Source organism: Octopus bimaculoides, chromosome 24 (assembly GCF_001194135.2).
Source record: "Octopus bimaculoides isolate UCB-OBI-ISO-001 chromosome 24, ASM119413v2, whole genome shotgun sequence".
NCBI classification, from domain to species: Eukaryota; Metazoa; Mollusca; class Cephalopoda; order Octopoda; family Octopodidae; genus Octopus; species Octopus bimaculoides.
Genome location: NC_069004.1, coordinates 9,411,799 through 9,422,089, shown reverse-complemented (window position 1 = coordinate 9,422,089; position 10,291 = coordinate 9,411,799). Strand labels below are relative to the sequence as shown.

Here is a 10,291-nt window from a genome sequence, read left to right as displayed (position 1 = left end):
TATATATATTATTATTAGGAGAGTATTGTAGTTCGCTTGAAGCATTATGTATTGTTTGTAAAGAATAAAAAGTTTAGAATGGTACAACAATGCACTATAGAACAAAAAGTGGACTATATACCTGTTGTAATTTGGTTATCTATAGTCCGATGATATTTCGGAATTACAATTCCTTCTTCAGATTTTCTTTGCCGACCAACCTGACCCAGCTCGAGGCTTTCGCCAAAGAAGAGTGGGCCAGCATCCCACAGGAGACATGCAGGAAACTTGTGGACACGCACAAGAATCGTCTAGAAGCAATCATAAAAAACAAAGACTATGCAATTGACTATTAAAGAAAGATATTGGACTCAGTAAACCGAAGATATGAATAATTTTGAACAGGACATTTTTTGAAAATCCATAAATAAAATACCTTTGAAATAAAGAATTTCTTGAATTGTGTATTGTTGCTATTCTTTCATTTATTGGTCACATATAACTCATAAACAAACTTGACAAAATGCATTCATTTCATCACAAAAATTAACAAAGCTATGAATAATTTTGAGGACGACTGTACGACAGGCTTCCATACGGTTTCTGTCTACCGTATTCATTCACAAGGCATTAGTCAACCCGGGGCTGTAGTAGAAGACATTTGTCCAATTTACCGCGCTGTGGGACTGATGCCGAAACCAAGTGACTGATGGCGAATTTCTTAGTCACACCGCCATGAATAAAACAATTTTTTTTTCTGTTTGTTTCTGAAAGTGCTGTGCATGATCGAACTCAGAACAAAGCATCAGTGAAACAAAGCTTCTCAATTATACAGCCACGTCTACCTCGCTGTCTTAAATAAACAAACTAGCCGAAGTAAAGTACAGTTGTCGACTCACCTGAGGTCCACCTCAGTTCTTTTTAGCCGATCTATCAACATTGATTCATGGTTGTCTTAAAAAAAAAAAAACTTGGTAGCCTATTGTTTCATTTTCCGTTAAACCTTCCGCTAATTGAAGCCGAATTATTTATTCAAGCAACGGGATCAATTCGTGCCAACGACATCTCACTTTATTCTATGATGATAATAATTAGAAATAATTACAACTGACAAAATGATACCAATAATATAATCAATATCAACGTAGATGGATGTCAAAACATTTTCTCATTTAACATCAACTCTGGATGTTTGGTTTATCGTTTTCATAGTTTTGTTATTATTTTTTTATACTGTTTACAACAGGGTTGGTTAAGTCGAGTAGGGGGTAGAAAAGTGTGTGTGTGCGCGTGCGTGTGCACGTGGGTGTTCAGGAGGGGGAGGAAATAGCAAAGTGCATGTGATAGCCCAAAAGTGTGATTAAGGTAGAGTGGTACGGTCGTAGTAATAGTAGTAGTAGTAGTAGTGGTGATAGTAGTAGTAGTAGTAGTAGTAGTAGTAGTAGTAGTAGTAGTAGTAGTCAATCAGCTTCTGAAATGGTAACGGTCAATCAATCTATTGTTTGGCCTGAGTACAGCCAACAGTGTGAGTGAAGGTGGGGGAGAGGGGGAGGTTATTACACGGGGCGGGGTTTATTACATGGGGCGGGGTGTTGGGTTTGTTCGGATGAACCAACATTACAAGGACAGTGTAAAGTGAAAGTGGTCAGACGGGTTATAAGGTCAGTTGGTCTTGGAGGCTGGACAATGTTATGATAAGAGTGGCGGTACCAAATGGGAAACTTCTTCAGGTAAAGTTGTTGTGAAGGTGAGAAGGATATTGGGGTGGGGTGAGAGGAATGGCAGGGTAGTAGGTATGGGTAGGGCAGGGGTAGGATATTCGTTTTGTTCTCTTATACGACTCCTATGTGTTGTTTTATTCATCTTCATCACAGAGAACAGCTGCTCGCACAGATGTGTGCTTCCAAAGACAGCGTTTCAAGCTGCATGAAAACGGAGCTGAGACATTGCTTCAGGTATGAAGCGAGTGAACTGTGTGTTTATGCACAGATTGTACATTATGAGTGGAGGCGCAATGGCCCAGTGGTTAGGGCAGCGGACTCGTGGTCATAGGATTGCGGTTTCGAATCCCAGACCGGGCGTTGTTAGACGACGTATGAAAGTTCAGCAATTTCTTGGCGAACAACCACACAACTGGTTTGTTTATAGTGATCAAGTGTTTGTGTTCACATAAGCTGACTCCCTCCATCAAATCGATGTTATCAGTACAGGTGCATCGCGTGCCACATGTCAGATGATGAAATGATCACAGAATCTACTTTCCCATGCTTGCAATGGTTGGACATAGAATTCATTGAGGTAGATTTTCTGCAGACGGATGCCCTTCTGACCATCAACCATTGCCATGAATTGACTCCAAGCAAGGTAAAATTTCCCCTTGGCCAGACAGGAATTTTTGGAAGATTGGAAATGACTGACTCGGTCTGAATGATAGTGAAATTCATTTACAAGTTCCATGCGACATCAAGACAGGGAGACACAAACATGTAAGGCTTCTTTCAGTTTCTGTCAACCAAATCTCACAAGATTTTAGTTAACCTGAGACTATGGTAGAAGACACCTGCCAAAGGTGTCATACCATGCTGTGGAATTGAACCTGTAGGAAACCAAACTCCTGAACCACACAAGCCTGTCAGTATATTGTGCATGCATGTGAAGAGGAGACAGAAACACACACACTAGTTTCTTTCAGTTTTTGTTTACCAAATCCCCTCAGGAAGCCTTGGTTGGCTCAGGGCCATAAAGAAGAAGAGATGTACAAGATACAAAATCACATAATAGCACAACATATTTTTTAACCCTTCAACATTCAGATTTGTCTTTCAAATGTAATGTTTATTCATTCATATTGTTTTGAATTAATCATGCATTATCTTGTGGCTTTCAGATTTCAATGATGTGATTCTTTATTATAAGAATGATCTTGTTGAGCAGATGTGAGAGGCTAGACAAGGCCAGTTTGAACATAAAACGGGCAAAATATTTTGGTCAGATATAGCCAGTTTAGAAGCCAGTTTTACATATGTAACTCACTATATATTGGGTTGGTGCATAATTATAGCAGCTTTTTTTTTCAACAAATTTTATTCAACGTAAACAATAATATTTAACAAAAACATATTTAAATGACGGTCTAAACGTCTGCCAAGCAAATGGGAAGCAGTAATTGACACTTTCTTTGATTACAATAAAACTGACAACTGTCAATATTGGTTTATTATTGAATGTTATGGGTTCACGAGATATATTGGGTTGGTGCATAATTATTGCGGCTTTTTTTCAACAAATTTTATTCAACAAAAGCATCTTTAAATGACGGTCTGAACGTCTGCCAAGCAAATGGGAAGCAGTAATTGAAGTAGATGGTGAATATGCTCCGGAATAATCATTTAAAGATGTTTTTGTTACATGTTGTTATTGTATTTGTTGAACAAAATTTGTTGAAAAAAAAGTCACAATTATTATGCACCAACCCAATATATGTGTGAACGATCATGAATCCACTTTCTATTGCTATTCTAGTTACCAGCATTTCATGTACAACAGATTCACGAATATAAACGTCTTTCTCTTTTTCTTCTTCCTTAACTAATTGCTCATAGTATTACACAACTTTTGTCATGGTAAACCTCATTGTTGCATGTGATATCTCTGTTCTCTAATTGTAATCTAATACTTTTTGACAATCCCATAAAATATCTATTATGGAAAAGTAGGACGCAGTTCAGGTTGGTTAGGTCTTTTTGTGATTGGTTTTGGTTTCTTTTTCTTTTTTTTTTTTTGGCTTTGAAGGTGAATAACAAAAAGTGGTTTTATACAAAGTTATTGGTCAACGTTTAGCTGGAAAATGCCACGATAATGATTGTTCACAGATGAGAAGGATGTGACTGAAAAAAAAAAAAGGGCGTTTTTGACTGGATTTCAAGCCAAAATATCTCACACCACTCCCTATAGTTGCTAAAAATTTATCTATTTATATTTTTATAGGCAAATTTCAAAAGCCAGGAGTGTTACATGTTTAGGTGTGACTTTTCTCAAGGTTTTTCTTTATTAACAACAAAAACTCTCTCTTTTTTCTTTTTTAAGTAGAAGCTTTTTATCTCTTTGTTGGCTAAATGATGATCACAGAGTAAGAAACATTAAGAGACTCTCAGAAGTAAAGGAGTGAATCATAAGTTGAATGAATATACATATATATATATATATATGCCAGGAGTGGCTGTGTGGTAAGTAGCTTGCCTACCAGCCATATGGTTCCGGGTTCAGTCCCACTGTGTGGCACCTTGGGTGTGTGTCTTCTACTATAGTCTCGGGCTGACCAAAGCCTTGTGAGTGAATTTGGTAGATGGAAACTGAAAGAAGCCTGTCATATATATATGTGCTTATCTCATCGACCCCGAAAGGATGAAAGACAAAGTCAACCTCGGCAGAATTTGAACTCAGAACGTAAAGACAGACGAAATACCACTAAGCATTTTGCCCAGCTTGCTGCCTTAAATGTGATATATAATTACCAATAGATGGGTTCAGTTATCTGAGTTAAGTGTATTGGCCATGGAATCAGTATAAAGAACTAACTAGATCGTTATGGGGTACCTACATACAGGGTGTGTTTACAACTATTAGGATAAAACTATTCTAATAGGTAATAAGGTAAAATATACAACTGTATTGTAAAAGGGTACCTGTATACAGATAGGTGGACTGAGCTAAGTGTGCTGGCCATGGACATAAAAGTATGAATTATACCATATTGTAGCACCTACTTACAACTTAGTGGACTGAGCAGTTAATAATGAAGACTCTGAGCTAGGGAACAGAGTTGGTAGCAGTTAAGGCCCTGTGTCAGTGTACTTTAACTGGCACTCTGTCAGTTACGATGACAAGGGTTCCAGCTGATCCGATCAATGGAACAGCCTGCTTATGAAATTAACATCCAAGTGGCTGAGCACTCCACAGATACATATATCTTTAATGTAATTCCCAGGGAAATTCAGTGCGACACAAAACGTGACAAGGCTGGCCCTTTGAATTACAAGTACTACTCATTTTTGCCAGCTGAGTGAATTGGAGCAACGTGAAATAAAGTGTCTTGCTCAAGGACACAATGCACCACCAGGAGTTGAACTCATGACCCTACAACCTTAAGCCAAATACCCTAACCACTAAGCCACATACATTCACAGTGTACTATGTACTACACTATAATACAGTGAACTAAACCATTCAGTGGTACATGCAACTAAGTGCACAGGGTGAAGTGAGTTGTTATTGGTTAAGTGTAAGTGTCTTAGTCAAGGACAAAACACTGAACTCTACACTACATCATGGCATCCACTCACAACTCTAAGTACAATTAAGCATCATAACAAAAATCTAAGCCAGTAAACTATCTACTACAATGTACCATCTACTTACAATAAAGTATATAGGCTGCTATCAGTTGAGTGTTTTAAATAAGGACAGAGCATTGAACTAGATAATACATTATGCAATGGTTATCTATTTACAACCAAGTGAACTGGGCCATTAACAGTTTAGGGTCTCAGCCAAGGATACGACCTGTCGACAAAAACAGTAGCAACAAATTGAGGAGACACTGTCTTAAAGAGGTTTTAGTCAATGACATTGAACTTACAAGTTTAGTTCGGAACTTATCTTATTGATCTGTTTATTGAAAGGTTTGATTTAGTTTTTATTATATAAAAGGTCATTCTCTTATACACTAATACACACACACTGTGTTGTCAAACAAATTCAGTCATTTTTTTTCTACTTGGCACTCCCATCATCATCATATCTCTGAAAGCAGATAAAATTTATTCAAAAACGATTTTAAAAAGTTGGAGTGTTTTATGCTTATTTCTAGCCCTGTTCTTGCTCTGCAATAAAAATACTTTCCATATTAATTCAAATAATATCAGAAAGGAATAAAGTAAGAAAAAAATGAAGTAATTTATCTGGTAATCCAATACACATACACACACACACACACACACAATCAGATTGTGGTCTGGTGCAACCTTGGTCAAACCATCCAAGCATGGACAACAGATACTAAATGATGATGATGATGGTACATATTAATATACACAATGTAGTGGATGCTGTGATATATTTCTTCTGGCTCTATGCATTCTAAGTTCAAATCCAAATATGGTAGATTCCATCCATCACAGTTTAACACTCCCACCTGACACCATCATTGTCTTCAGTGGAGGCCACACTATTATAAGCATTCAGGCCATTCAAGCCAAGTCTCCAGTTTGAGGATATCCACCAGACACCTATTCTGCTGCAAAGAATTCTGGGAAATGCCTCCCCTCCTGACTAAATAAATATTTTTTAAATCATGATGTTGTGTTTATATTGTGTTGTACCTTTATGTTCTGTTGTGTTTGATATATATGGGTCAATAAAAATAAGAATCAGATTTACAACAATTACAGGGGTTGTAGTAATCAATTAAAAACCTTCAAGGTGATGATGATCCAGTATGGTCAGGATCCAATTATTGGAACCAGTAAAATGTAAATCCACACACACACACACAATATTTGTAAGAGACAAATATAAAGCTGTGAAGTAATATTTATATTTTCTTTATTAGGATGTTTTGAAATTTGTTGTTTTATTTCTCTCTAAAGCAGTGGTTCTCAACTGGGGTCCACATGACCCCTGAGAGACCATTAAAGATTTAGTGGGGAGAGGGGGGGCACTGCCAAGCAATGTCAAGACAATGAAGCACAAACGCCCTCACATTACAGACTTCTTTCAGCTTCTGTCTACCATAATCCATTGTGGAGTCTCTGGTCTGCAGGGGAGGAGGGGTGGGGTACAGCGCAAGAGAGCTTGCACGAGGTGCCCTGCAGTGATACACAGCATGCAGCCATTACTTCCTGTATCATAGAACTACAGTCAATCAGCTCATCAATGCTGGTCCACAATGAAAAACAGAAGGTTCGAAAAATATAATCATACAGCACACCATATCGTTATATTATCATATTTTCAACGTCTACTTTTTCACACTTCCGATTTTAATGATTTTATAGCCTTTCTATCAACAACCCACGTCTCCACACAACACACACACATCGTTTAACACAGTGTGAACGTTGGAGACACACGGAAACCGGCACATGGCAGTGTTAACTGTGCAAACAAATTTTGTTTATCCAACTCGTCGAGGAAGTTTGCCGCATCATTATGTCAACAATAACGAGAATTTCAACCAAAAAAAGTCACCCATAAGCTATTTAAAAACCAATCTAAAAGATGTGGTGATATTTCCTTGACTTCAGAAAAATTCTGACGCAGTCTTTCAAAAACTGGTTGTAAATGTTTTCCGCTAAGTCTTTCTGTCAGTAAAGCATTTTTTGTTGAGGAAGCGAGTCTATCAAGTTTTTGGTCTAAGGGAGATAACTGGATATCTAACGTGTTAATGCAGCCATCTTGAATTTTACAGTGGATCCTTAAGCAAGTCTCTCTGGATTGGTAGCAGTGTGTGATGAAATGACGATCCAAAGTAAAAGTTGGAGTCTTGCCAAAAATCCATTTCCAGTCCAAGCGATTTTCTAAGATTTTATCTAAACCAGGAAAACGGCTCCGGTCTTTCTTAAGGTCGAGGAATTCAATGGATGTTGGCTGGATTAGAAAAAAAAAAGAAGAGGAGGAATGTAGTTAAAGGTGTGTGTGTGTGTGTGTGCATGTGTGTATGTGTGTGTGAGAGAGAGAGGAAGGAGGAGAGGGGGGAGTGTGCGTGTTTGAGTGTATGTATTCGTGTTTGTTGTTGTGTGAACATTTAAATGCGAAAGCGTCAATGTAAATAAGAAGATAAAAACAAAATAAAGCACTCCACACAGGCTGTAGAGTATCACAATATATTCATTGCGCCGAAAGTTCAAATTTCGTTCAAATTGAAGTTTCACATCTCCAGTTGCCAAACAACTATATATAGTAGTAGTAGTAGTAGTAGTAATTATTATTATTATTATTATTATTATTTCTACTCTTGGCACAAGGCCTTGAAAATTTTGAGGGAAGGGGGTTGATTATATCGACCCCAGTGCGTAACTGGTACTTATCTCATCGACCGCGAAAGGGTAAAAGACGAAGTCGACCTCGGCAAAATTTGAACTCAGAACGTAGCTGCAGACGAAATACCGCTAAGCATTTCGCCCGGCGTGCTAACGTTTCTTATTTCTTTATTGCCCACAAGGGGCTAAAGATAGAGGGGACAAACAAGGACAGACAAAGGGATTAAGTCGATTACATCGACCCAGTGTGTAACTGGTACTTAATTTATCGACCCTGAAAGGATGAAAGGAAAAGTCGACATCGGCGGAATTTGAACTCAGAACGTAACGGCAGACGAAATACCGCTAAGCATTTCGCCCGGCGTGCTAACGTTTCTGCCAGCTCGCCACCTTAATAAAAATAATGATAGGCCCAAAGCATACGTTGTGTTGATCATACGTAGCTTGGTATACTCTAGGATGTCCGACTCGTCATGATTCCCTTTGGTGTATTGTAAGTAAATGGATAAAAACAGACGATAGATAAATGTCAGTTCATTACGGCTGTTTCTTACTCATTTTATTAGATGAATGTGTACATTACATCACTGCAAAAAACCGTATTCATCAGATGATACATATAATTTCAAAACAATAGACGAACACTCCATGAACGCAGTGGGGACACGCCTATTGGCCCGCCGGGTCAACTTCGTGTTCATGGAGTGTTCGTCTATTGTTTTAAAATTATATGTATCGTCTGATGAATACGGTTTTTGCTGTGATGTAATGTACACATTCATCTAATAAAATGAGTAAGAAACAGCCGTAATGAATTGACATTTATCCAACGTCTATTATTATTATTCATTTGCTTATATATATATAACACACACGCGGCGGGTTTCCGCACAGTTTCCGTCTACCAGATTCACTCACAGGACATTGATCAGCACAAGGCAATAGTAGAAGACGCTTGGCCAAGGTGCTGCACGTGATTCAAAGTAAGCTTCTTAACCACACAGCGATGCCTGTGCATATATATATATATATATTCCGTTCTTCCATTCTCCGAACTTTCCATCTTTCCGACGAAGGGCTACGCCCGAAACCTCATACACTCTCTCTTTCCTTTCCTGAGCGTCCAATAATACTATCCATATCACGTCCTCACTTTGTTGTGTTTTTGTGTTTTTTTGTTATTGTTTTTTTTAACTATATATATATATATACACACACAATGTATATACATATACGTACAGGAGACAGACAGACAGAATCTGCATCCCCTAAGAAATTCGCTGAGATTTATTTCATAGCTTCTTCGAAAGTTAGTTACCCACTGCCTCGCCGCCGCCCTGATCCTTCAACCAAAGAAATAAGGAAAGACGCAATGAAGAAGTGCCTACGTGGTCATCCGACCTGCCGAAAATATCGGTCGTATTTCCCTCAAATTACGCCTTGCCGCCATTAAAAAAAAGAAAAGACGCGTTCGATATTGGCGTCCTGGACATATAATGCAAAAAAGAAATGATCACGTTTAAATGACTTTAATCTTAGGTCTTGTCGATTAAAGCTTAACAACTACACAACAACAAGCAATATTCTTCAAACGTTGGACGTGGATGGTGGTGAATGGAATTAGTGAGCGTGAAAGAATTAGAGAAATATGCAAGCTAATATTTCTAGGGACGTAACTCTTTATAATTATAACAGCTTAAGCAACTAGAGTTATTTCTCTTCTCCATACTACATATTTTTTTAAGGTTATTGACCTAAGTGAGGCACACAAATTCAAGCTTATTCAGGGGTATAGGAACTTCAACCAAAGCTGATCATGGTTGCAAATTTCTGCGGCAGTAAAATAGGGTGACAAATAACATTCTGAAAAGTAATTAATTGTAGTATTCTACTAAAACAGTTGGTTGTTAAACAAAAGGAATGATTGAGGATATTGTTGTTGTTGTTGTTGGCACTCAGTCGCTTACGACGTCGAGGGTTCCAGTTGATCAGATCAACGGAACAGCCTGTTCGTGAAATTAATGTGCAAGTGGCTGAGCACTCCACAGACACGTGTACCCTTAACGTAGTTCTCGGGGAGATTCAGCGTGACACAGTGTGACAAGGCTGGCCCTTTGAATTACAGGTACAACAGAAACAGGAAGTAAGAGTGAGAGAAAGTTGTGGTGAAAGAGTACAGCAGGGTTCGCCACCATCCCCTGCCGGAGCCTCATGGAGCTTTAGGTGTTTTCGCTCGATAAACACTCACAACGCCGGGTTTGGGAATCGAAATC

At 38.4% G+C, this 10,291-nt stretch overlaps 1 protein-coding gene and 1 long non-coding RNA gene across 4 annotated transcripts in view; one reads left to right on the top strand and one right to left on the bottom strand.

Annotated features, from left to right (window-relative positions):
* LOC106883159 (uncharacterized) overlaps window positions 1-444 on the top strand; it is a 20,754-nt gene extending 20,310 nt beyond the window's left edge. Inside the window, exon 2 of the long non-coding RNA XR_008266678.1 lies at window positions 182-444. This is a non-coding gene — a long non-coding RNA (uncharacterized LOC106883159). The remainder of the gene's footprint in view (window positions 1-181) is intronic.
* Window positions 1-10,291, bottom strand: part of LOC106883160 (lipoyltransferase 1, mitochondrial) — a 55,949-nt gene that overhangs the window by 35,671 nt on the left and 9,987 nt on the right. The window contains exon 5 of one of the 3 annotated variants that reach the window (XM_014934076.2): window positions 6,090-7,626. The exons of 1 other annotated variant lie outside the window; for it this stretch is intronic. In XM_014934076.2, coding sequence (XP_014789562.1) covers window positions 7,210-7,626 — 417 coding nt within the window. In that variant the 3' untranslated portion in view covers window positions 6,090-7,209. Of the gene's footprint in view, window positions 1-6,089; window positions 7,627-10,291 lie in introns of those variants that run through there. One more of the 3 variants, XM_014934075.2, reaches the window with a different exon arrangement.